Below are 23138 nucleotides of genomic sequence, written 5' to 3'. Positions count from 1 at the left end.
CATGCAATCTACACATATGAGAATCATCTATGTTCCTATGTAATTCGTATAATGGACAATGGTTTTACTAATTGAGTATTGATTATTCTAGTAATTGGTTTTAGGTTTTATTATTTGCTCAACCACGTTTAGAGGTTTCTTTATTTTAAGCCATGACTATCAATCACAATTAAAGAAAAAAAATTAAAACATTGTGCCCACAATATTATGTACTTTGGTTTTTTTATTTGTTTTTATTTGTGGTTAAGTCATTAAATGATTTGTCACAAGTATTCAACTTGTCGTATTTTAACAACTAAGACAATTAATGACAAATAGTAATAGAATGTTTTTGATTTGATGTGGATTTTTCGACAGTCAGTAATACAATGGCAAGAGTCTTGGGATGTTTGGAAGGAGCTTTCTCATTTACCTATCTGGGGGTTCCAATTGGTGCAAACATGTCTTAAAAGAAAAACTAGCAGCCTATAATTGATAAATTCAAGTTCAAATTATCTATCTGGAAGACCAATGCTCTTTCATTTGGGGGAAGCCTCACCTTAATAAAATCGGTCATAAATAGTCTTCCTACGTATTATATGTATTTGTTCAAAGTACCATAGGGAATTATTGACATCCTTGAAAAAATAGGCGCAAATTTTTATGGGGTGGAAATCAAGATAAAAGCAAGATCCAGTGGGTGGATTGGTCCAAGGTTGTTGCAGGAAAAAAAGGATGGTGGTCTTGGAGTCGGTTCTATTAAGGCGCAAAACCTAGCTCTACTCACTAAATGGTGGTGGAGGCTACAAAATGACGGAGATCAATTATGGAGGAGGGCAATCATTAGCATCCACAATCTAAAAAGGAAACCAGCCATGTACATCGCAAGGAAAACATCAACTGGAGTTTGGCGCAATATATACAAGGCAATTCGCCACATTGAAGAGATAAATATGGATTTGAATACGATATTTAGATTGATTCCTGGTGGCGCATCGAATATTCTTTTTTGGAAGGATATCTGGTGCGGAAACTCCCCTTTACAAGAGCGATTCCCAGCTCTTTACAATAGGGAAAAGATTAAATGTTGCAGGTTGGAAGATCGGATGCCGTCCAATGGTTTCACTTGGGATTGGATACAAGCCCCAAAGGATGGGATAACTCTATACGAGTTATGGCAACTATAATTATGTATTGGCTCGATGGACATTCCCCCACAATCCCCTTTCGGTTTTAGATTCATGTTAAATATGGATGGTCGTTATACTGTCATCACGATGAGGAGATTCATAGATGCGAAAATTCATCCATATCGGGGTCCCTTAATCTCCTGGGACAAAATGGTGCCATTAAAAATAAGGTGCTTCATTTAGCGAGCTATGCTGTATCGAATGCATGTTGCCACATCACTGGTTGAAAGAGGCATATCAGTATCTAATCATCTGTGCAAGCTATGTAACATTGAACATGAAACGGCTAACCATCTTTTAGTTAATTGTGAATTCGCAAGAGGTGTTCGCGAATGGATCTTCAAATGGTGTGGGATAAACACGCAACACTTCTCTAACATTAGGGAGCTCATTGATTTCGCAACATCCTGGGGGAATAGTCCAAGGGAAAGATCAATCTTCAACTCCATAGTATATTGCTTACTCTGGCATATATGGATCTCAAGGAATGACAAATTATTCAATCAATTGAGAATCCCTCCCACTAAGACGGGCAGACGATGTTATTTCCTTATCCTATTTATGGTGCAAACATAGAAGTAGTTTTGGGTGCGGGAGTTGGGTGGAATGGAGTATCTCCCCATTTTCTCATTTTCATTCTAATATGTAATTCGGTTATGTATTTTTGTACTTTGCACCTTAGCTTCTTGCTAAGTGTTGTTTGTTTTATATATATATATATATATATATATATATATATATATATATATATATATATATATATATATATATCTTTTGCTGTTCCAAAAAAAAAAAAAAAAAAAAAACTCCTCTTGTTTTGATTTTTTACTCTTTTTTTATTTGAGTACTAGATTTCAACAGTTCAACTCGTGGTTCGGTAAAAGAAATTTAGAAAAGATTTTTGAAAAAAATCTATTATTATGGGTAAAATTTAAAATGTAGTTGTACAAAAATAATTGTTATAATCATTAACTGTTCATGTAATGATTTTTTTTAAATTACTAACAATAGGACCAATGCATATATTTACGAGCTAATAATGGATGATTGACTACCGTACCGGGGGCGGACGCAGGAATTGGGGTTGCACAAAATTTTTTTTGGTCAAACATAACATAGAATGTTAAAAAAATCCGGTCAAACATAATATAAACCATCTAATACAATTTTTTTTTTCTGGTTAAACATTATATAACAACTATCTATTATAATTTAAATTTGTCATCTTCGTGCAGACATCTTTTGAAACCGCTCCATTACTTTTTCATCCGCAACTTTCGTAAGTGCTTCCGTCTCGACATTACAAAGCAATGCGTCGTTCAAAAATTCATCGCCAATTTTGTTATGCAAGTCTGTCTTCAAGAGCTTCAACTTTGAAAAACATTTTTCTACACTTGCGGTCGATACGGGTAATATCAAAGCCAACTTTAAAAGCTTATAAACCAAAGGATAAGATCGATGCTTCCCCGTACTAACCATTAAACGAGAAAGGTCGGAAATTCCTTTCAAACTAGTGAAGCGCTCATCTTTGATGCAAGAGTGACAAAATATCTCAAGTTGTCCTTCGAGGTCTATCATATCTGAGTCGTCAAAGTCATACTTGTATAACTTACCTAACTTCAATAACTTTGATTTGTCAAATTGTGTAAATGAATCACAAGGGCTCAAAGCACCCATGTATTCTAGTAATTGGGTGCTTGTTTCACTAAATTGATCCTGATATTCTGTAAGTTGCATATCTACCACCGTGTTGAAGATTTCAACCTCAAAATGAAACCTATTAATCTTTGTAGTCCTACGGTTTCTCGCACCAATATACAACTCTTCCATATCTAAAGTTTCAATTTCGTGTGTTTGACAAAAAGATGATACTTTTGGCAAAATGCTAGCAAACCCTATGTTTCTAAAAGACTGCAATGCCTTAATTGTCCCTCTAACCATCGAAGTTGCTTCCAAAATGTCTAGATCTTTTCTTTGAAGTTGCTTTGACAATGTACTTGTGAGGTGTAAAATACCATACATCATATGTAAGTAAAACACGAACTCATATGATTTAAAATATGCTATGATTCTAGATGCTTGTTGATGGTTTGCCAATGACCCTCCTTCCTCTTTCACAAAATCTAAAACTACAAGAACATCCGCAAACAACTTCATCAAACTTGTAAGTGTGTTGAAATGTGAACCCCATCTTGTTTCTCCCGTTCAAACAAGTGTAGTCTCTTGATTTAACCCTCTTCCTGTTTCAAGATCACCACTACACAAGCCTTTTTGCACCCTTTCTCTTGCTTGCTCTTGTAGTAAGTCTTTTCTTTTACACGAGGCACAAACAACATTAACCACCAACGAAATTTGCTCAAAAAAATCACTAACACCATCATGCTTCTTTGCTACAGCCACAACTACTAATTGAAGTTGGTGTGCAAAGCAATGTACATAAAAAGTCGTGTCATTCTCTTGTAATATCAAAGCTTTCAAACCATTGAATTCCCCGCGCATATTGGTAGCCCCATTGTAACTTTGTCCTCTTATCTATTAAAATTTATAACAATTAATATATATATATATATATATATATATATATATAATTAAATTGAAAAAAAAAGTAAAGAATAAATTACCTGACTAAAACTCAACTTATTACTTGTAAGTACTTCATTTATGGTGTTTTTGAGGGTCAAAGAAGATGTATCCTTCACGTGCACTATTCCTATGAATCTTTCTTTCACAAAGCCAAGACTATCGACATAATGCAAAACAATAGCCATTTGTTCCTTTTTTGAAACATCACTAGATTCATCAACTAGTAAAGCAAAAACATCTTGACCAATCTCTTCATGAATACTCAAAAGTACTTCTTGTGCAAAACATTGCACAAGTTCTTTTTGAATTTTAGGGGAAATTAGTTGATTGCTTTTAGGAGCATTTTCTAAAGTTTTGTTGAAAATCTCTTCACTAGTCTCTCGAATGGCTTTTAACACTTCAATGTAAAGCCCTCTATTTTCCAAGTTAACCGACTCTTCATGACCACGAAACGGTAAACCGGTTTTCAATAAAAGTCTAACAACAATAATAGAAACACGTAATCGAGCTTTATATTTATTGTCCTCCGCTTCGGTTTGCCTCCTCAAGACTACATTAATTGCTTGTTTTTCCCTCATTAAAAACTCACACTTTTCTCTTGCTTTGTTATGAAAACTATCAACACCACCCACATGAGTCCGAAATGCATCTTTTTTATTCCAAGTATCAAAACCTTGGGAAACAAATGCATCTCTCCCTCCTTTTTGTCCCATGAGGTCCCCACACAAATAACAATATAAAAAATATGCACAATTCTTTTTCACACTATATTCCAACCAATCAAAGTCATTAAACCATGAAGGAACGAATCTTCTAAATCTATCACCTATTTTTTTTTAGGAAACTTATGTGTCCTTACTTGACACGGTCCTTGAAGCAAATATGCTCTTCTTACATCATCTCTTATATTTGAATTGTAACTTGTAATCAATGGCCTATCCGCCGGATCCTTTGGAAGATCTTTCAAGTCAACGTTATCATTAAGTTGGTTAGAACATGGTGTTTGTGGAGTTGGATTAGAAACCGAAGGGATTGAATGATTGGTGATTGGTGTTTGTGGAGTTGCATTAGGATTAGAAACGGAAGGAATTGATTGATTGGTGATTGGTATTTGGGAACATTCTTCACCACTTTCATTAGGATTAGGTCTTTGTCTTTTGGTAAAAAAAAATCACTTATTTTAACCTACAAAAACATAACAATTACACCTAATCAAACAATAAAACAAGTTGCTTTCACCTAATCAAACAAAAATTCAATAAAAACATAACAATTGCACCTAATCAAACAATAAAACAAGTTGCTTTCACCTAATCAAACAAAAATTCAATAAAAACATAACAATTGCACCTAATCAAACAATAAAACAAGTTGCTTTCACCTAATCAAACAAAAATTCAATAAAAACATAACAATTACACCTAATCAAACAATAAAACAAGTTGCTTTCACCTAATGAAACAAAAATTCAATAAAAACATAACAATTACACCTAATAAAACAATGACTTCAATAAAACAAATTACTTTCACCTAATCAAACAATCAATTCAATAAAAAAAAACATATGAATTTCACCTAATCAAACAATCAATTCAATAAAAAAAACATAACAATATATGAATATAACCTAATCAAACAATATAACTTCAACAAAACAAATCAATTTCACCCAAGTCAATCAATAACTTTAAAAAACATATGAAATTCAAATATCTAAATGAATTGGTAAAACTTACTTGCTTCATTGTAGAAATTGAAAGAACACAGAAGTTGATCGATACTATTGTTGAAACCTGCTTCAAAAAATCGATCAAGATTCAAGGATTAAAATCGATCAAACAACAAAATCAATTTTGGGTTGTGACTCACGATCAAGAAGACAGAAGTACTCGATCGAATATAGAAGTCATCCAGGGGAGATCGGCAATCGATTGAATTTTCGAGGCAAGCCGCAAGCGCCAAGCACGAAGTCAAGTCAACGATCGTTTGTTCTTGCTGTGTAATCGTTTTTTTTTTTTTTTTTGCTTGTACCGATCAACAATTAGACACTCAAATAATTAGGATGGGCTATCTTTTTTACAAGCAATTAGCCCAATTGCTAATTTATCCACTTAAGTTTTATTTTGAGCTTTGGGCAATTGGACTATTAGACAATAATCGATTAAAACATTGGGTTGTGGACTCGTTATTATTTTTTTCGTTTGGTAATTCCTGATAGAGTGACAATTTTTTTTATGTAGTTGCACAATTTTTTTAGTAGTTGCACGATTTTTTTACGTAGTGGCACAATAGGTAAAAGTTTAAAAAAATTGAAATTTTTTCTACTACGTGTGCGGAAGCTAGGTGTTGCCCGGTGCACCAGACACCTAGCTAGGACCGCCCTTGTACCGTACCTAATATGTAAATTGGTTTGTCCTTGTTTTAGTTTGAATAAAATCAAATTAAATTGGCTTATAAAATAATTGTATAAAAACAGAAACTTTCTGATCATAGAAAAAAGTTTTATAGTTGTTAAAACTATAAAACTATTAATATCCTCATATCATTGATTTAAGAGAATGGACTCTAGGTTGTGAATAAGTCAATTTAATTATGTTTTATTACGAGTTTGTTAATCGGTAAAATTGAAATAAATAGCTAAAAAAGAACAGTTCAAAAGTTGTCCAAAATATATTTGAGATAGATTCCTCTTAAATTTTCCTTATTGAAGAAACGAAATCCTTTGTTGTAATGACATACAAATTCTCTATACAAAATCTTTATATCAACCATGTTTTACAATCAAGAACAAAAAGAGCCGGTAGTTAATTACTACTAATTGTAGTTAAATAATTATGCTCGTAACATTACTTAATTATTACTAATTGTAGTTAGATAATTATGCTCATAACATTAGGATAATATTATGTTCAGTAGATACTCTGCCCAACCTCATTGGCTAATATCATGCCGAGTTGTTATAATGAACCACTATGATAAGATAAGATCAGGCCTAGTCGTCACGTTGGTTAATTTCCAAAAAACACTAAAACTCGTTATTATAGCCACTTTTGGATAATCTTAGTACCTAGTGTTACTCTGCCCAAAAATAATATATATAATAAGTAAACCGTATATAATAAAACGTGAACGACTAGGGGAGGCCCCCCGACAAGAGTTAGTCACAATTTATTAACACGCTGATAGATTTTACCTAGCACACGACGTATAATCGTTAATTCTTAAGTGAGTGAGAGAGGTATGTGGTTGCTAGCTACAACCCGGCGGTAAGTCGAAGCAGACATAACTTTCTAAATACAATGACGTCTGATGAAGCATTATCGTATTTCTTTCGGGATCAATAGTCATAGCTTGATTATAGGAACTCATCGTAACTTTTTCAAACTAAAACTAGCTATCATAAACTAATAAGAATTAATTAAGTAGCGATAGTACACACAACCTCGAGGAAGCGAGTTTAGGACAAACTAAAAACTAAACTATCATAAACTACTAATACTATACGTAGTGATAGTACACATAAACTCAAGGAAGCGAGTTTAAACCAAACAACATTTAACTATCTTAAACTACTACTAGGAACCAACCTAAGAAAGTGGTGTTAGTACACTCAAACTCGAGGAAACGAGTTCAATCTACGATCATTAAACTAAATATCACAAATCTTAAGGTACAACTTGAGAAGCAATGCCTACAATATAATAAGAAGAAATAATAGGAGAATATTATCAAAACACTAACCTTGAGTTAAGGTATTAATAAAATATACCTCTTCTATCCAAATCAAGATACAAATTTAGTCATTAAACTATCTGAATTCCTACAACCAAAACACTAGAGAAATATGCTAACACACTAACATAGGTGGAGATTGCAACGTGTGCTACATTAAGAACAACAACAAAGTATTTTTACCAAACCTGTAAACTCGCCAACATTATGTTGACCTCTCAAAATGACATGTATTCCTAGGTCAACCAACAGTGGTAAAATACTAACCACAGAGTACAAACAACTCTCAAATAAGATGGAGTTTCATGGCGAAACTCAATACGAAGACCTCTTCCATAAGCCAACAAAATTATGGAAGTTGCGTCGCTTTGTGTTTCCACCACTAGGTCGGGGTGTGACATGATGGAGTTAGGAGGTGACAATACCTTCAAATCGGCAACTGAAGACAAACAGGGTAGGTATTCGTTTTAGGGTTTGATCGTTCTCTAAGGAGGATTAAACCTAGGGATTTGGGTAATTAAAATTTGAATCATCAAACACCTAAAGATGACTATAAAGCTACCATGCATTTCAAAAACAATGATATTTGTATTATTTTGGGTTTTGCAACTTAATAGGGTTCGAGTCGAGGGGTTCAATTCCGATGAAGGATTAATCTATTGAGTGAAACACTAGAACCTGGAAACACAAAAAGATCTACAAATCTCAAAAACAAAATCAAGAGAAACAAAAAAGACCTAGAAAGAATAAAACGTTAAAACCCAAAATCTTTGAAGATGTTGAAAGTGATGACAAAGAAGAAAATATCTTCTGATGGGTGAGGTGTGGTTGACGGCTTAGGGTTGGAAAGAAAAAGATACGGTAATTGCCAAAGATATTTGGAAGGGTAAAGCATTAAGGACATTTTCGAAAATCCACACTGAAATAATGGCATAGGAGGAGAAGCCACGTGGCAACTTTTTCACTCTTTTAATAGGATAGGAGATGTGTCGACACTTATACATGGAAGATGTAGTTTTGTTCTTTGACAAAGACTGTCACACCCTCGGCCGCCGTCGGAAATGCTGAGGTGTGCGACGTAAATTAGTAATCACGGTTATTAAACATACACTGAACGGTACAAATATAATCTTCTGTTATTACCGAAATAGAAATTACATTGACAATGACTATTGCTAAATCGTGACACAAATCTAACAATCTGGCATTTACAAAGATATAATATAAATAACTGAGAATCTGTAACGCCTGTGTTTCCGGGCTTGCCATTTTTAGCAATGAAATAGTCTAGGTTAACCTTTGTAACCCGTTTTGAAATAATAGAAGTGTATTATTTGAGTATTATGTGTTTTGTGCTTAATTGCTTAATTATGTGGTTTGATTAATTAAGAATAAAAATAAGAGTCAAAATTTAAGTGTAAAATAAACTTGATATCTTTGGATAATGTTGTAGAAGTTGAAACAAGGTTTCCGAGGATATAAAGAATGCCGAAATCCGAGTTATAACGAAGAAGTTATGACATGTCGAAGTTTCGCGACAGAACCGACAACGTTGAATGACGTAAATAGTAAAATTTACGTTAGAGCGATATTTAGCCTTAGTGATCTAAACGAGAATCGAAGATCTCGTTGTTAGTATCGAAGCGATACAAAGTTAGGCGAGAACGGACGTCAAACGAAGAAGTTATGAATTTATAACGAAATTTTCTATCCCGGCCTATTAAAAATAAATAATAAAAACTAAAGTCAAAATTAGTCGACGGAGTCTAAACGAAAGTTGTAGAGCGTAGTCTCACCTACGCGTGGATATACATAACGTCGAAAACGGAGTTCGTATGAAGAAGATATGAATTTTCGAAGTTTATTAAATAATTAATAATTAAATTTAATTATTAAAACCGGCCTTATCCGAAGGGGAGTCACCGATCTTATCCGAAGTATGCCCAGCGTACTAGCGTACACCCCGCGTACAGCGAAGCATGACACGCCTCGCACTCGAGTTCTTCTGATGATGCATGCAGTGACGAATTCGGAGGCTTACGCCCTGCGTAAGGCAGTACCCCCCGCGTACTCCGAGGCTCCAGCCTCCTATACATAGGATGCGAGGCTGCCGAGTTCTTTTGCTATTTTTCTCTCTTCTCTCTCCTGTTCTGCATCGTTTTGCGTGCCAGAAGTACCCCGAAGCCCCGGTAATATTCCCGAGCCCCGAAGTAAGATCCGAAGCCCCGAGGATCCCGAGAAGTGCGGTTTCCGAGCCAAAGCTCTGCCCGCGAGAAGTTCATTTTTGTAGAGATCTTCTAGATCTGCTGAGGATTACTACTTCTACAAGCCGTAGTGCTGTCCAATCATCTTCTGATCAAGTGAGTGTGTAGTTACTTTCTTCTAACGCATAATTATGAAGTATTTTATACGAAATACGTGTTATGTGTATAATTTTGTTGTTATGTACGTGAATGTATATTCACTCTCTTCAATCTCATAGATCTGATTTGTTTTCTATAAAATACGTGTTATGTGGGTATGCCTCATCTGTTATGTGAAATATGTATTGGATGAAAATGCTATACAGGTTTTAAACTATGTATAAAAATATATATTTTTATCTACTAATATGTTGGGTAGAACATGGGTAGATAGTTGGTGTGTAATAAACAGATGAGAGGCCTCGATGTTGTTGTTGTTGACCTAGTTATTCAGCGGAGTATGGATAACGACCACAGACTCCTTCTAGACAGCCTCGTGGAACGCTAGCAGGTTCATAACCGGTAAGTGTTGTGAACGATGTGTTCACCGTTGTACTCTATCCCCCTCATGGTTGCCTTTAGGTTATCTATTGTTGAGGAAACCCCTTAGCAGTAATGTTCGTCCCGATGAAAATCCTAGATTAGGTCCCTTGAGATAGATGTTGTTTTAGGGACATAAAGTGAGGATAACGGGAATGGGTAATCGGGATAGTGATTGGTTGGTGAAATTAAATATAATTTATTTATTGTGGGTTGAAAACCCTATATGCTCACCAGGCTCCCAAGCCTGACCCACTCAGTTTTATTTGTATTACAGGAAGTGGCGCGAGGGGGTAAGATGGATGAACCATCAAGTTGTTTTGTTTACAAGTATGTATATGTATATATTTGTTGAATGACTTGTAATGTTATCGTTTATGCTTATTGGTCTGTATCGAAACATGACACCCCAAGTTTTAATTATATAATGAAAATGCATCTCTTGATGAAATGCTTTGATAAATATTATTTTATCATGTTTTGTTTTGGGAACAAATTCCGCAACACTTTTAAATCAAAAGGATTTACTCTGAAATTATTTTAAAAAGCATAAATGAAATCGGTCTTTTCTGGCCGTGATTTTAGGGATGTCACAGAATCTTCTGAGAAAACACTTCCGACCTGCTTAATAACATGAGAATACATGCATTAAATTACGCCAATAAAATTGGTAGTGAGTTATACAGGTTTTAACACAAAGTACTTTTATAACCAAAAGTGTTTCATAAAATTTAGCTGGTTGACCAGCTTTTATAAATATTAATGTAACATCCAGAAATCAGGTATATCTCCTTGGTCCTTCTTCTTTCCTTAAGTTGTCAGTTTTAGCCCTTGTGTAATTTGTGTGATGATCGAGTACGCTGGGCGTAATATAGAGTACGCCGCGCGTACTCGTGAGTGTATTCATGACGCAGAGGTTGCCTAGTACGCGGGGTGTACCAAGGTGTATGTGGTGCGTACCAGGCCTAAAATGAAACCCTAATTCTAAGTGAGCCCCCTATTTAAAGAACGTTATGGCCTCATTGTTAGCCATCATTTCCAGAGACTTGTCCATCCAAAACCCTAATCCTCGTTCTTGAAGCTAGAGAGTGCCCTTGAGAGCTTGTTGGTGTGTTCTTGAGCTAGAGAGTGCCCTTAAGAGTGGAAAGGAAGCTTCGGAGAAGAAGGAGTAAGAGCCCAAGCACTTGGATCTGAGCTTAGCAGTGTGAGAAGCTTCATTTGGAGGTATAAAGCTCCAAACTTTCTTCCTTTTCTGTTGTGTGTTCTTATTTGCGATGTTTTAGGGTTTTTGTCCCAAAAGTTGATGGTTGGGTGAGTTGATGAGCTCTAAGAACCTAGATCTGTCCCTTGCTAGTGTATTTCGTGTTATAAAGTCATAAAAATCCAATCTTGGTCATTAAGAACTAACCATGCATGGGATATGGGCTTGAGAAAGAAAATGGACGAAGGTTTTGAGTGTTTAAGGTCAAACCAGCCATGAAAAGGCGTAAAGTCTTCGACTTTATGGATTAGGATGTTGTAGGGGTCCAGATCTACATTTCTAGCCAAGGTCTTAACTGATTAAGACCATAAGTGAGAAAATAATGAAACTGGGATGTACGCCGAGCGTAAATCCCAGTACGCGGGGAGTAGGGTTCAATCAGCCTGATATCAGCATAGTGGACAAGTACGCCCAACGTAGGAATCTGGTATGCGTAGCGTACTCACAGACGTTGACTTTTGTTGACTTTTAGGGTTCGGTCAACAACTGGACTTTTGGATTTAAGAAGGGGTAAAATGGTCTTTTACCCTTCCGTGAAAGCCTAGGGGGTGGTCTAGCTTAATGAGTGTTGTTATTCAATAAGAATTTTTGTTTGTGTGTATTAGATAGAGGCTAGACCGAAGATTAGAGTCCAAGATTATTCTGAGATAGTTCGAGGTGAGTCTTCTCACTATACCTTACCTAGAGTGGTAATTATGTGTGACCGGAAGGTCGTATGTGCTTATATGTGATATGTGATATATGTTTTATGTGATATGCTATGTTATGAGTTGCTTGGTTCGGACCGGAAGGTTGGACCGGAAGGTCAATAGAGTAGGACCAGAAGTCAATAGAGCAGGACCGGAAGGTCATCAGGGTAGGGTCGGAAGGTCTACCAGAGTTCTGGAGCCGGAAGGTCCACTGAGACACATTGGCCGGAAGGCATCATAGAGCTATAGCCTCGAGTAGCTAATTTATATGCATGCGGTATTTTGGGGAACTCACTAAGCATTCGTGCTTACCGTGTTATGTGTTATGTGTTTCAGGTACCTCAGAGGATCGCGAGAAGGCACCGGTGTGATTGTACACACACTCGGGACATTAAGTTATGATTGTGGATCCTGGATTTGATATGATGCTTAGAAAACTTTGTTGACTATTATAGTGTTTTATATAAAATGACATGTGTTTTGTGAAATTAAAAATGAAAATTTTATTTGAAAAATCATGTCGTTACAATTAACTTTTCTATCAAAAGTATAAAATAATTGAGTTATAAAAATGTGTTTGGACTCATTCATAAATACCATTCGTTCAAATCCAATGTACAAAAGTTGTAAAAATACATATAAGTAATTCAAACTTATATAAAAAATTATACGGTTCCCATGACAAAAAAATTTTTATAAAAGGGTTTTAAGTGCCAATTTATATCAAATAAAGTCATATCGCATCTTGTGAAAACATAAAATGACCCACTTTACTATAGACACATTGTACAAATGTTTGTATAGTTTATATGTAAAACTCATAAGTTTTTTAATTTATATACATTGTAAAATTCGTGTCGTGGTATTAATTAAGTATTATATTACTTAATTTGGAAACCACACTTAACGAGTGGGGCGAACACCTCCCACATACATATTATATTTTCGTATAAAAACAACGGGTTTATATAAATAACTTATTAATTGTAAGTTAATAAACATTAACCAATCATGTCATGTTGTTAATTAAGTGTTATATAACTTAATTTTCTGGTATTAACATTTATCTTTTTGGGTCACAAATTATCCCACTACATGCAGTATCTTTTAAATAGTATAGGTGAATAAAAACCCCGTATAAACTCAAAATCGATTCTATATGGTAACGAAATAAAATTGATATTTTATAATGAACTCATAACTGAACTCGTGACACTGCACTTTTTGCTAGTGACACTACACTTTTTGCATCGGCTCCATAATAGGGCATATTAAAGTCATTCACCTCATTAAAGCACATAGTAATGTTCAATGAAACTAACGTCAACGCCAAAATCCGTCTCGTCATACGTAGTTGTCGCTAGAAACTCCCAGGCGAGCGGTCGAACTATATAAGATCAATAGTATGACACTTATACATGTCGTCATCGTTCTCTTAGGATTAACGGTTATAAAAATAAAGAGTTTTTCCATTAAGACACACAGTCTTAGTATACTCAACAACACAACTCAAATGATTCAGGAAATGAACCTAACTCATATTGCTCTAGGAACAAAGTGACACCAATAGGGAGAACCTGGAATGTTGGATCCTAACAATGTGTCAAGGCATCGTAGTCCTAAACTTTCCATTATAATATTGTTGAATATTTAGGATTTTATTGTTTAAGAATAATATTTAATTAAAGTCTTTTGGTATTGAGATAAGTAAGACTTAATGCATTTCCAAATTTCTACTGTCTATTATGACGAAATTTGGGCATCATAACGACTGCTTTTATGATATTTTCTAGGTTTCAACTAACGTGAAACCAACAATTTCCATGATATTTATAATTCACGAGATTAATACAATATAATATTTCGTAACTAACGACTCTTATGTCCTGTAGTCAATATAATATAAAAATATAGTAATACATTTTCCATTCGTTGTTGCACAACCTTATATATTAAAAGTTAAATTTGATAAGTTTAACTAATAATCACATAATTTCATAAACTTAGTCTTTCCAAATTTATGGCAATGTACCTTCATTTTATAATCGAATAATATTTTTGGTCATTTCTATATCGTTTCATACTTCCAATCGATAATTTAGCTCAGTGTTGTAAAAATCCCGATTAGGTTCCGATTAATCCCTAGGCGCTACTTGACCGATTAGAGAGCGCCTACCGATTAATCCATGCATACAAATGACTGAAACAGTAAACCCGACGAAATTTTAACACTTTGAAGAAGTTATATCTCAATAGAAACTATTTGAGGTATGATTAGTGTTGTATTTATCATATTAACCTATTTTGTTATGATATTAGTGGTATTTATGAACTTTTATATGATATTAGTCATATTTAATTTTTTAAAGTTTAACAAATTAGCAATTAATGGATCCGATTAGCCGATTAATCCCTTGACCCCAGTCCACCGACTAGCCAACGTCGAGTGATTTTTACAACCTTGGTTTAGCTTATACATATAAAATCGTCATTGTTGTGATTTACAATACCAATCCATGTTATTATAACAGTTTACATATATTCTTGTGATTTTTATTAATATTAATTAATATATCACAACAAGGTGTATTTATATAATGTGTAGCATCCTACTTTAATTTATGTGATTTATACAATTAAATTATTAATTCATAGGCTTTCAACAAAATACAAAGTACAATGTATAAAAATATGTAAATCATCAAAACTTAATAGATATGCATATATTCTCCCCCAAATATTAAAATTGTAAAAGATGGACCATAGGAAGTTACCCTTAAAGCGTGAGTTCCAATCGATCAAATTCGGTTTCTTTGAGAAGTTTGACGTGAGAAACCGCAAATACACAACTCTTGAACATTAAAATACTTCTGGGTCTATTTTGTAACGAATTTAAACTAATGGGCTGATTTATAACTTCACTAAAGTATAGGGGTTGCTTGGTAATTTAATTAACCAAAGTGAGACTGATTTTGTAAAGGATTTCCAAATAAAGGGTTATTTTGTTATTTTATCAAAATCAAATGATTTTTAGGGCTTTTTGGTATAACTGTACAAAGAAAAGGGGCATGTCTTGTTTAGTCGTTCAAACTTAATAAAAGTAGGGCTCATAAACCCCCGTTTGTCTGATCGATCAGTTGAAAGAAAGTCGAACACAAAGGAATGATATATATATATATATATATATATATATATATATATATATATATATATATATATATATATATATATATATATATATATATATATATATATATATATATATATATATATATATATATATATATATAGAGGTTCAGGTTCATTTAAGACCATTCTAATTTTGTGAGACCGTGAGACCAAATCTAAAAATAAATTTAAAATACAAAATAAATGGAAAAATCCAAAAATTCTTTTTTTAAATATTATTTTCGGAACTTGAATTAACTAAAAAAAATATATAAAAAAATAAAAAAAATTCCGTTTTTTTTTTTTTGAAAAATACGTGAAATATTCTAAATAGAATATTACACTGACATATTCTAAAAAATAATTTTAAAATGCAAAACAAATGGAAAAATCTAAAAATTCTTTTTTTAAATATTATTTTCGGAACTTGAATTAACTAAAAAAATAAAAAAAAATTCTATTTTTTTTGAAAAATACGTGAAATATTCTAAATAGAATATTACACTGTACATATTCTAAAAATAATTTTAAAATGCAAAATAAATGGAAAAATCAAAAAATTCTTTTTTTAAATACTATTTTCGGAACATGAATTAACTAAAAATAAATAAAAAAATAAAAAATAAAATAAAAAAAATAAAAAAATGCGTCTCACGGTCTCACAAAATATAGGTGGTCTCAAATGAACCTAACCCTATATATATATATATATATATATATATATATATATATATATATATATATATATATATATATATATATATATATATATATATATATATATAAACAACGAGGGCGGCAGAAAGGAGCATAAGGCTCGCAGGCGACATTCACCGATCGATTGGCGAGTGGAGGTCCTTGTCTCCGGGGTCAGCGAGGCCGAGGCAACGAAGTTGCCCTCTTCTCAACCGATTGCGAGGTGCGAAGTCCGGCATCGCAAGCAGAAGTAGCACCGATGCAGGCGTGGTTTCGGTGATCGATCGCGAGACTGATGGTTGTCTCCGGGGTTCGACGGGCCGGAGGGAAGAAGCAGCGAAGCGGCTGTAATTTCGGAGCTGATGGGTCGTGGGTGAGAAAGGGGAAACACCCTCGTTGTTTGTGGGAACCGAAGAAGGGAAGAACGGGGCAGTGAGGCTATCGTCGGACTTAGTGGGTTCAGCGAGAGCTGCTAAGTGCTAAAGCAGCTCTTGGTTGCTTGTTTCTGCTGCAGCTGTGGATCGCGAAAGGGAGGAGGGAAAGAGCAATAAGGGTTGTTTAGGTTAATTATACAAAGAAAAGGGGCATGTCTTGTTTAGTGGTTCAAACTTAATAAAAGTAGCGCTCATAAACCCCCGTTTTGTCTGATCGATCAATTGAAAGATAGTCGAACACGAAGGAACGACATTTATATGAACAACGACGACGGCAGAAAGGAGCATAAGGCACGCAGGCGACATTCACCGATTGATTGGCGAGGGGAGGTCCTTGTCTCCGAGGTTTGGCGAGGCCGAGGCAACGAAGCTGCACTCTTCTCAACCGATTGCAAGGTGCGAAGTCTGGCATCGCAAGCAGAAGTAGCACCGACGCAGGTGTGGTTTCAGTGATCGATCGCGAGACTGATGGTTGTCTCTGGGGTTCGACGGGCCGGAGGGAAGAAGCAGCGAAGCGGCTGTAATTTCGGAGTTGCTGGGTCGTGGGTGAGAAAGGGGAAACACCCTCGTTGTTTGTGGGAACCGAAGAAGGGAAGAACATGGCAGTGAGGCTATCATCGGACTTGGTGGGTTCAGCGAGGGCTGCTAAAGCAGCTCTTGGTTGCTTGTTTCTGCTCCGGCTGTGGATCGCAAAGGGTAGGAAGGAAAGAGCAATGAAACATCGGTGCAGGTGGGGAGGCTGTGACCGGAGGTGGAGGAGGAGGTTACGTTTGTGATTAGAATGGAGAGTGGTAGTCCTCCTCTTCTCTTCTTCTTTTGTTCTTCCGATGATGTAATCACAAAAGTGAGAGGAATACGATATATGGGAATAAAAATCAAATCTTGAATGTCCTCGAGAGATCTTATGTAGATGTGGGAAAGAAATATGGGAGGTTTAAGAGTTATACATAGACATGTATATCTATGATTTTTGAAAGGTATTTGATGAAAAATCAAATAATATGTATTTTTTTTAATTATTTATTTAGTTTGTTATGTCATCTCGATTTCTTGATTTTTGTGTCATCGATTTCAACTCCGTTATATTTTTATGTAATTGTCTGTTTATTATTCCAGTCGTGATGATTCCAAAAATGTGAATGGATTTTAATTTCGATACACCAAACTTCATAAATTTACATTTAAAGTTTTGCGATTAATTAGTTCGAATTCGATATATTTTTACGAATCTGATTTTGGTCAAGGTTAAAAATATTATAAAAATATAATAAAACAATAAACCGTACTCTAAATTCAAAAACATGCTCAAAAGTGATTTTCGAGGTTCGTAGCTATTTCAAATGAAACAATGCACGGTTTGTTTTGGGAAAATCAGATAAATACTTATTTTTGTAACTTTAAACAAGCGAAACATTCTCATACGACCTCCGTTTTGGACGTTTTTTATATCCACGAAGTCAGGAGAACGTAATCTATTTAAATGTTTTATCCATAACTCTCAAATATATTAATTGCAAAAATTTTATTTTTACGCCACAAATAGATTTAATTTTTTTGTTGATTTTTTATTCAATATTCAACGATAAATGGTTTAAGCGGTTTGGGATGTTTTAAAAGAAATTATAAATATGATATATTTAATATATATTATAAACATAAAGTTACACACAATTGGTCGTTAATACCTAGCGGTTCGTGGTGGTTTAACCGCCGAACTCTGATCAAATTTTACCAGTTGTTACAAAGACTTATGTGAATAGATTCAAAACATAGTGATTTGTAGGGTTCCTTTGATATAACCTTATTTAACTATATATATATATATATATATATATATATATATATATATATATATATATATATATATATATATATATATATATATATATATATATATATATGCAAGGCCAGTCCCTAGATTTTCGATGCCCCGGACGAAAAGATTTAACTTTGCCCCCATGGAATAGAATTTCTTAAAAAGCAATTCAACAAACGTTTCTATATAGAAAACTTATAAGCAAGGCTTTTTACTTAAAGCCAAAAGTGCTTTTAAATTTTTTAGAACCGCAAAAATAAAACTAATGTCAGAAGAGACCGGAAACCAGCTAAAGTGAAAATATTACAAGAAACAAAAACACCAACACTAGACAAACACTTGAAAGCTAGAAATCAAAACCACACCCAAAAGGCAACAAGTGGAATGATGTCAATTATAGAAGATCTTGACAATTTAGAGCAACTCCTAATCACTAAAACTGGAACCGACAACAACATCAAAAATATCAACATATAGCAAGAATCTCAATGAAAAATTGAAACTTTGTGGGATAAGATACACTAGAAATAACAAGGAACTTGGTAGAGCCACCACAAAATAGCAACGAACTTTAAAGACTTTTCCAGAAACATCAAAACATATATGTCTTATCATCCCATGATATAGCTCCAGTTTTCAAATTAAAAATGATAAGGTCAACAACAATCAAGTTTTATTGGCAACCCCTAAAAGTGCAATAAACTACTGATAATCCATCCAATCAACAACCAAAACAAATGCCCCTGTTTTCAAAAGTACTTTTACATTGGGGCTAACTTTAACATGAACGTAAATAGTCTGATCCTAGCATAAGTAGTTGAGCTCCGTTTTATACCCAATAGTTTGTCATGTAAAACAAAAAACCAAAATAATATCACTTGTAGTCTACCAAAAAAGTTAGAAGAACAAAATACTAAGACAATCATATCAAAGAAATGTAAAACAAACAAATTATAGAAGTCATAAACTACTAAACCATCAGAGTGCTCGAATGGTTTCAATATTGACTAATGAATTATGAAAAAAAAAAACATAAATCCTATAAACAATACGCCAAAGAGAGGAGCTGTCAAAAACGTTTGAGGAAGAAGATCAAGTAAACTATCAACTAGAAAATCACAATAAAAACATCAAAACACGAGAAGGAGAACTCAGAACTCAAAAATCAAAAACCTAAAGCTTCACTGACAGCATATTCAATTGAATTAAAAATCAGAAGGAGAATTCATAACTATATCAAAAATATGAAATCAATAAGCTTATAGCCGCTAGAAATTGAAAATCAGATGTTTGATTTAGGGATTAAGGGGATAAGCCGAGGTGGATACCAACAATATCATTAAATCAAAATTAGATTCATTTATATTTTAATTTCCTCGTCTTATGTCCAGCTCCTCGATTTCCATTTAGAGGGGGTGCAATGTTTAGATTATCAACATGATGTGTATTTTTTAGCCACTCAATTCTCATTCTCGTGAATATACGTACCCATAACAGCAATTGAAAATTTGTTGCCCCAAACTCGTTGATGCCCTGGGCTATGGCCTAGCTCACCCGCCCCTCGGTCTAGCCTTGTATATATGCTTTAAAATGTTAAATTATAGTTAAATCGTAGATGCAAATGGAAGAGCTGAAAAAGGACAAAAATGACAAAGAACCGGAAGTTGCAAAAAAGCGTGTCAAGCCCTAACAAAAAGCGGATAATGTCGCGATCTGATTACATGTTCCTAGGCAATACGAATTCCTGAATACCACACTGCGGTTTGCATATATCGTGCCGTGGTGTCACTGAAATCTATAAATAGATTTGAAATTCACCTTGATGATATATCTATTGCCTTAGGTGCTTAAGCCCATACCTATAACTGTATATATTTGAATTGATAGTAGCATAGTCCTTTTGGGTTGCCTTTCAAACTAGCAACTAGACATGATGACTTTTGGAGAGAGAGGTTTAATTTATTATTTGATTAATATTTGAAATAAATAATTTGTTAATATATTATAAGAATAATATATTAATTAGAAATAGTAATATTTAATTAATATTTAATCACAAATTAATTGGAATTAATTTCAGGATTAGAAGAATTAATTACAAGTGCAAGGGTTGTTTAGCAATTTATTGATAGTTGAGGAAAGATACTCTAGAACCTCTCTAGAAGAGTTTAGACGAAAAATTATAGGAAGGCCCTATAATTTTTTTCCAATGGCTCCTTAGAGCCTCATGGTCTTCTTGGTCCTTAAGCTAAGGTATTATGGTTTCCTCCTTAAAACCCTAGCTTTGGCTCTAAGCTACCTCACCTATCTAAAGGGCCTAGCCCTCATATTTTCGGCCACTCCTTGCCTAAGAGAAAACCAAATTTCCTTTCTCCTCTCTCCTCTCTCGTCATCTTGCTAGTGCTGGGTGTGAACCATTAGAGGCACAACATTTGTGGTGCTTGCTCTCTAAGCTTCAACAACACAGAGATTCATTATTATTTGTCAATAACAATCAAGGTATAGTTTCCTAACCCTAGTTATTGATTTCGAAAAAAAATACTAGTAGTGGTATTAGAGCATTGGCTTGTTTTCTATTGAATTGATTGCAATGGTTAAATTGATCATATTAGGATTTTTGGCAACAAAACCGTAATGGTTTAGGGTTTTCAAAATTAGGGTTGGTTAGGTCCTAAGTTTCGAATTTTAGGAAAGGGTTGAAACCCTTTTCCTTGCCCTACAAGTTTCGATCTTGGAGGGTTTCTTGCCTCCCAAGATTTCAAAATTTAGGTAAGGATTGAAATCCTTACTTCCCCCCACCCCACCCCACCTCCAAGTCCCCATTTTCGAAAATTGCAAGATAGATATGGTTATATTATTTTTGGTAATTATCAGTTTATCTAGTTAAATTGGATAATTATAAAATTGGATATATCCTTACCCATTATTTTGGAAATTAGGGAGAAGGATTAGGATTAAATTATCTTGATTAATTTAATCGGATAATCCTAAATTGATTTAATAAATTAATTAAATGTTTAATTAATAGACAATTATTAAATCATTTGGTTTAATTTTAAATTTAAATTAATTTTTTTAATTTTCGAAATTTAATAATTAAACATAGTTATTTGAATTGTTTAAAATACACCTTATACTATATGTAAAATTAAATGTTTAATATTTACTATATGTATAAGAATAAGTCAGTCGAACCGCTAGTACGCCTGAGCAGCAGGCATCATTCAAGACTCTTCGCCAAAGGTTGTGTGAGGCTCCAATGTTAGCCCTCCTGGAGGGGGTGGAGGACTTTGTGGTCTACTATGATGCATCTATATCGGGACTGGGTGATGTATTGATGCATAGAGGGCATGTGATAACATATGTGTTGAGGCAGTTGAAGCCTCACAAGACGAGATATCCCACTCATGATTTGGAGTTGGGGGCGGTAGTGTTTTCCCTCAAGATTTGGCGTCATTATCTCTATGGTGTTCGGTATACCATATACACAGACCATAAGAGCCTGGGGTACCTTATGGATCATCCCAACCTTAATATGAGGCAAAGGAGGTGGTTGGATGTGGTAAAGGACTACGATTGTGAGATTTTTTATCATCCAGGCAAGGCTAATGTGGTAGTTGATGCCCTGAGCCGCAGAGCAGTGAATTCCCCGATTCGAGATGTATGTATGAGGATGACAGTGATGACTCTAGTCCTAGATGGCATACGGGAGGCCTAAGCGATGGCCATAAGACTAGAAAACTGCAAGAGGGAGCGAGTGATCGGGCATATTTTGGATTTTGAGATGGAAAGTAGGGCGCTTATGACCTTCCATGGGCGGATTTAGGTGTTCTATATGGGTGGGGCCAGGCAGATGTTGATGGAGGATGCCCATAAGTTGAGGTTTTCCATCCATCTTGGGGCCACGGAGATGTATCTAGATTTGAAATGCGATTATTCATGGCCCTGTATGAAGAGAGACATGGCATGGGTTGTTGAGAGATGTTTGACCTATCACAAGGTCAAAGCAGAGCACCAGCGCCCTCATGGAAAGTTGCAGCCTCTGGAGGTTCGTCTTTGGAAGTGGGAACAGATTTCTATGGATTTTATTACCAAATTACCAAGGACTGAGAGGGGTGTGGACACGATTTGGATGATAGTGGACTGGTTGATAAAGAGTGCTCACTTCTTGGATATAAGTGAGAACTCTTCTACGGAGAAATTGGCTAAGGTCTATGTGTGAGAGGTGGTGGCTCGACACGGAGTACCGACATCGATAGTGTCTGACCATGATATGCGTTTTACTTCCAAATTCCAGAAGAAATTTCATGAGGAGTTGGGTACCCGACTACATTTTAGCATCGCATACCATCCATAGACAGACGGGCAGAGTGAGTGGACAATTAAGACGCTCAAGGATATGCTACGCGCTTACATTATGGACTTTGGGGGGAGTTGGGATTCCTATCTGCCCTTGGTTGAGTTTTCATACAACAACAACCATCATTCCAGCATTGGGATGCCTTCCTTTGAGCTTCTATATGGGAGGAGATGTCAGACTCCTATCTATTGGGGGAGGTCAAACAGAGATTTATGGGGAGCATCGAGATACAACTCAATACGACAGAGCATATCCAGCAGGTTAGACAGAGGTTGCTGACGGCCCAGACTTGTCAAAAGAGTTACGCAGATCGAAGGCATTTTGAGCTAGAGTTCCAGGTCGGTTACTTTGTTCTCCTGAAGGTATCCCCATGGAAAGGGGTGATCTGATTCAAGAAGTGGGGCAAGCTGGGCCCTAGATTCATTGGTCCTCTCAGAGTGATTGC

General features: G+C 34.9%; 2 protein-coding genes across 2 annotated transcripts; both read right to left on the bottom strand.

Moving 5' to 3' along the window:
* Positions 1-2390: 2390 nt before the first annotated feature.
* On the bottom strand, positions 2391-2999 carry LOC145015990 (uncharacterized). The gene has a single exon (XM_078974442.1). The coding sequence runs from the start codon at positions 2997-2999 to the stop codon at positions 2391-2393; it is 609 nt and encodes a 202-aa protein (XP_078830568.1).
* A 375-nt stretch (positions 3000-3374) lies between these two features.
* LOC145015989 (uncharacterized) lies at positions 3375-5499 on the bottom strand. Its single transcript, XM_078974441.1, has 5 exons — positions 5491-5499; positions 5232-5284; positions 4612-4906; positions 3791-4507; positions 3375-3701 (listed from the first exon to the last, which is right to left on the bottom strand). The coding sequence occupies exons 1-5, from the start codon at positions 5497-5499 to the stop codon at positions 3375-3377; spliced, it is 1401 nt and encodes a 466-aa protein (XP_078830567.1).
* Between the last annotated feature and the right edge of the window lie 17639 nt (positions 5500-23138).

This window comes from Lactuca saligna, chromosome 9 (assembly GCF_052625555.1).
Source record: "Lactuca saligna cultivar CGN05327 chromosome 9, ASM5262555v1, whole genome shotgun sequence".
NCBI lineage: Eukaryota > Viridiplantae > Streptophyta > Magnoliopsida > Asterales > Asteraceae > Lactuca > Lactuca saligna.
The sequence above is the reverse complement of the archived record's forward strand: the minus strand, read 5'-3'. Positions and strand labels throughout refer to the sequence as shown.

Coding starts and splice junctions, on each gene's coding strand:
- LOC145015990 (XM_078974442.1), bottom strand. CDS start 2,999: ATGGAAGAGTTGTATATTGGTGCGAGAAACCGTAGGACTACAAAGATT.
- LOC145015989 (XM_078974441.1), bottom strand. Junction 4,907..5,231: donor TTATTAGGTGTAATTGTTAT/GTTTTTATTGAA, acceptor TTTTACCAAAAG/ACAAAGACCTAATCCTAATG. Junction 4,508..4,611: donor TGCTTCAAGGACCGTGTCAA/GTAAGGACACAT, acceptor AGTGTGAAAAAG/AATTGTGCATATTTTTTATA.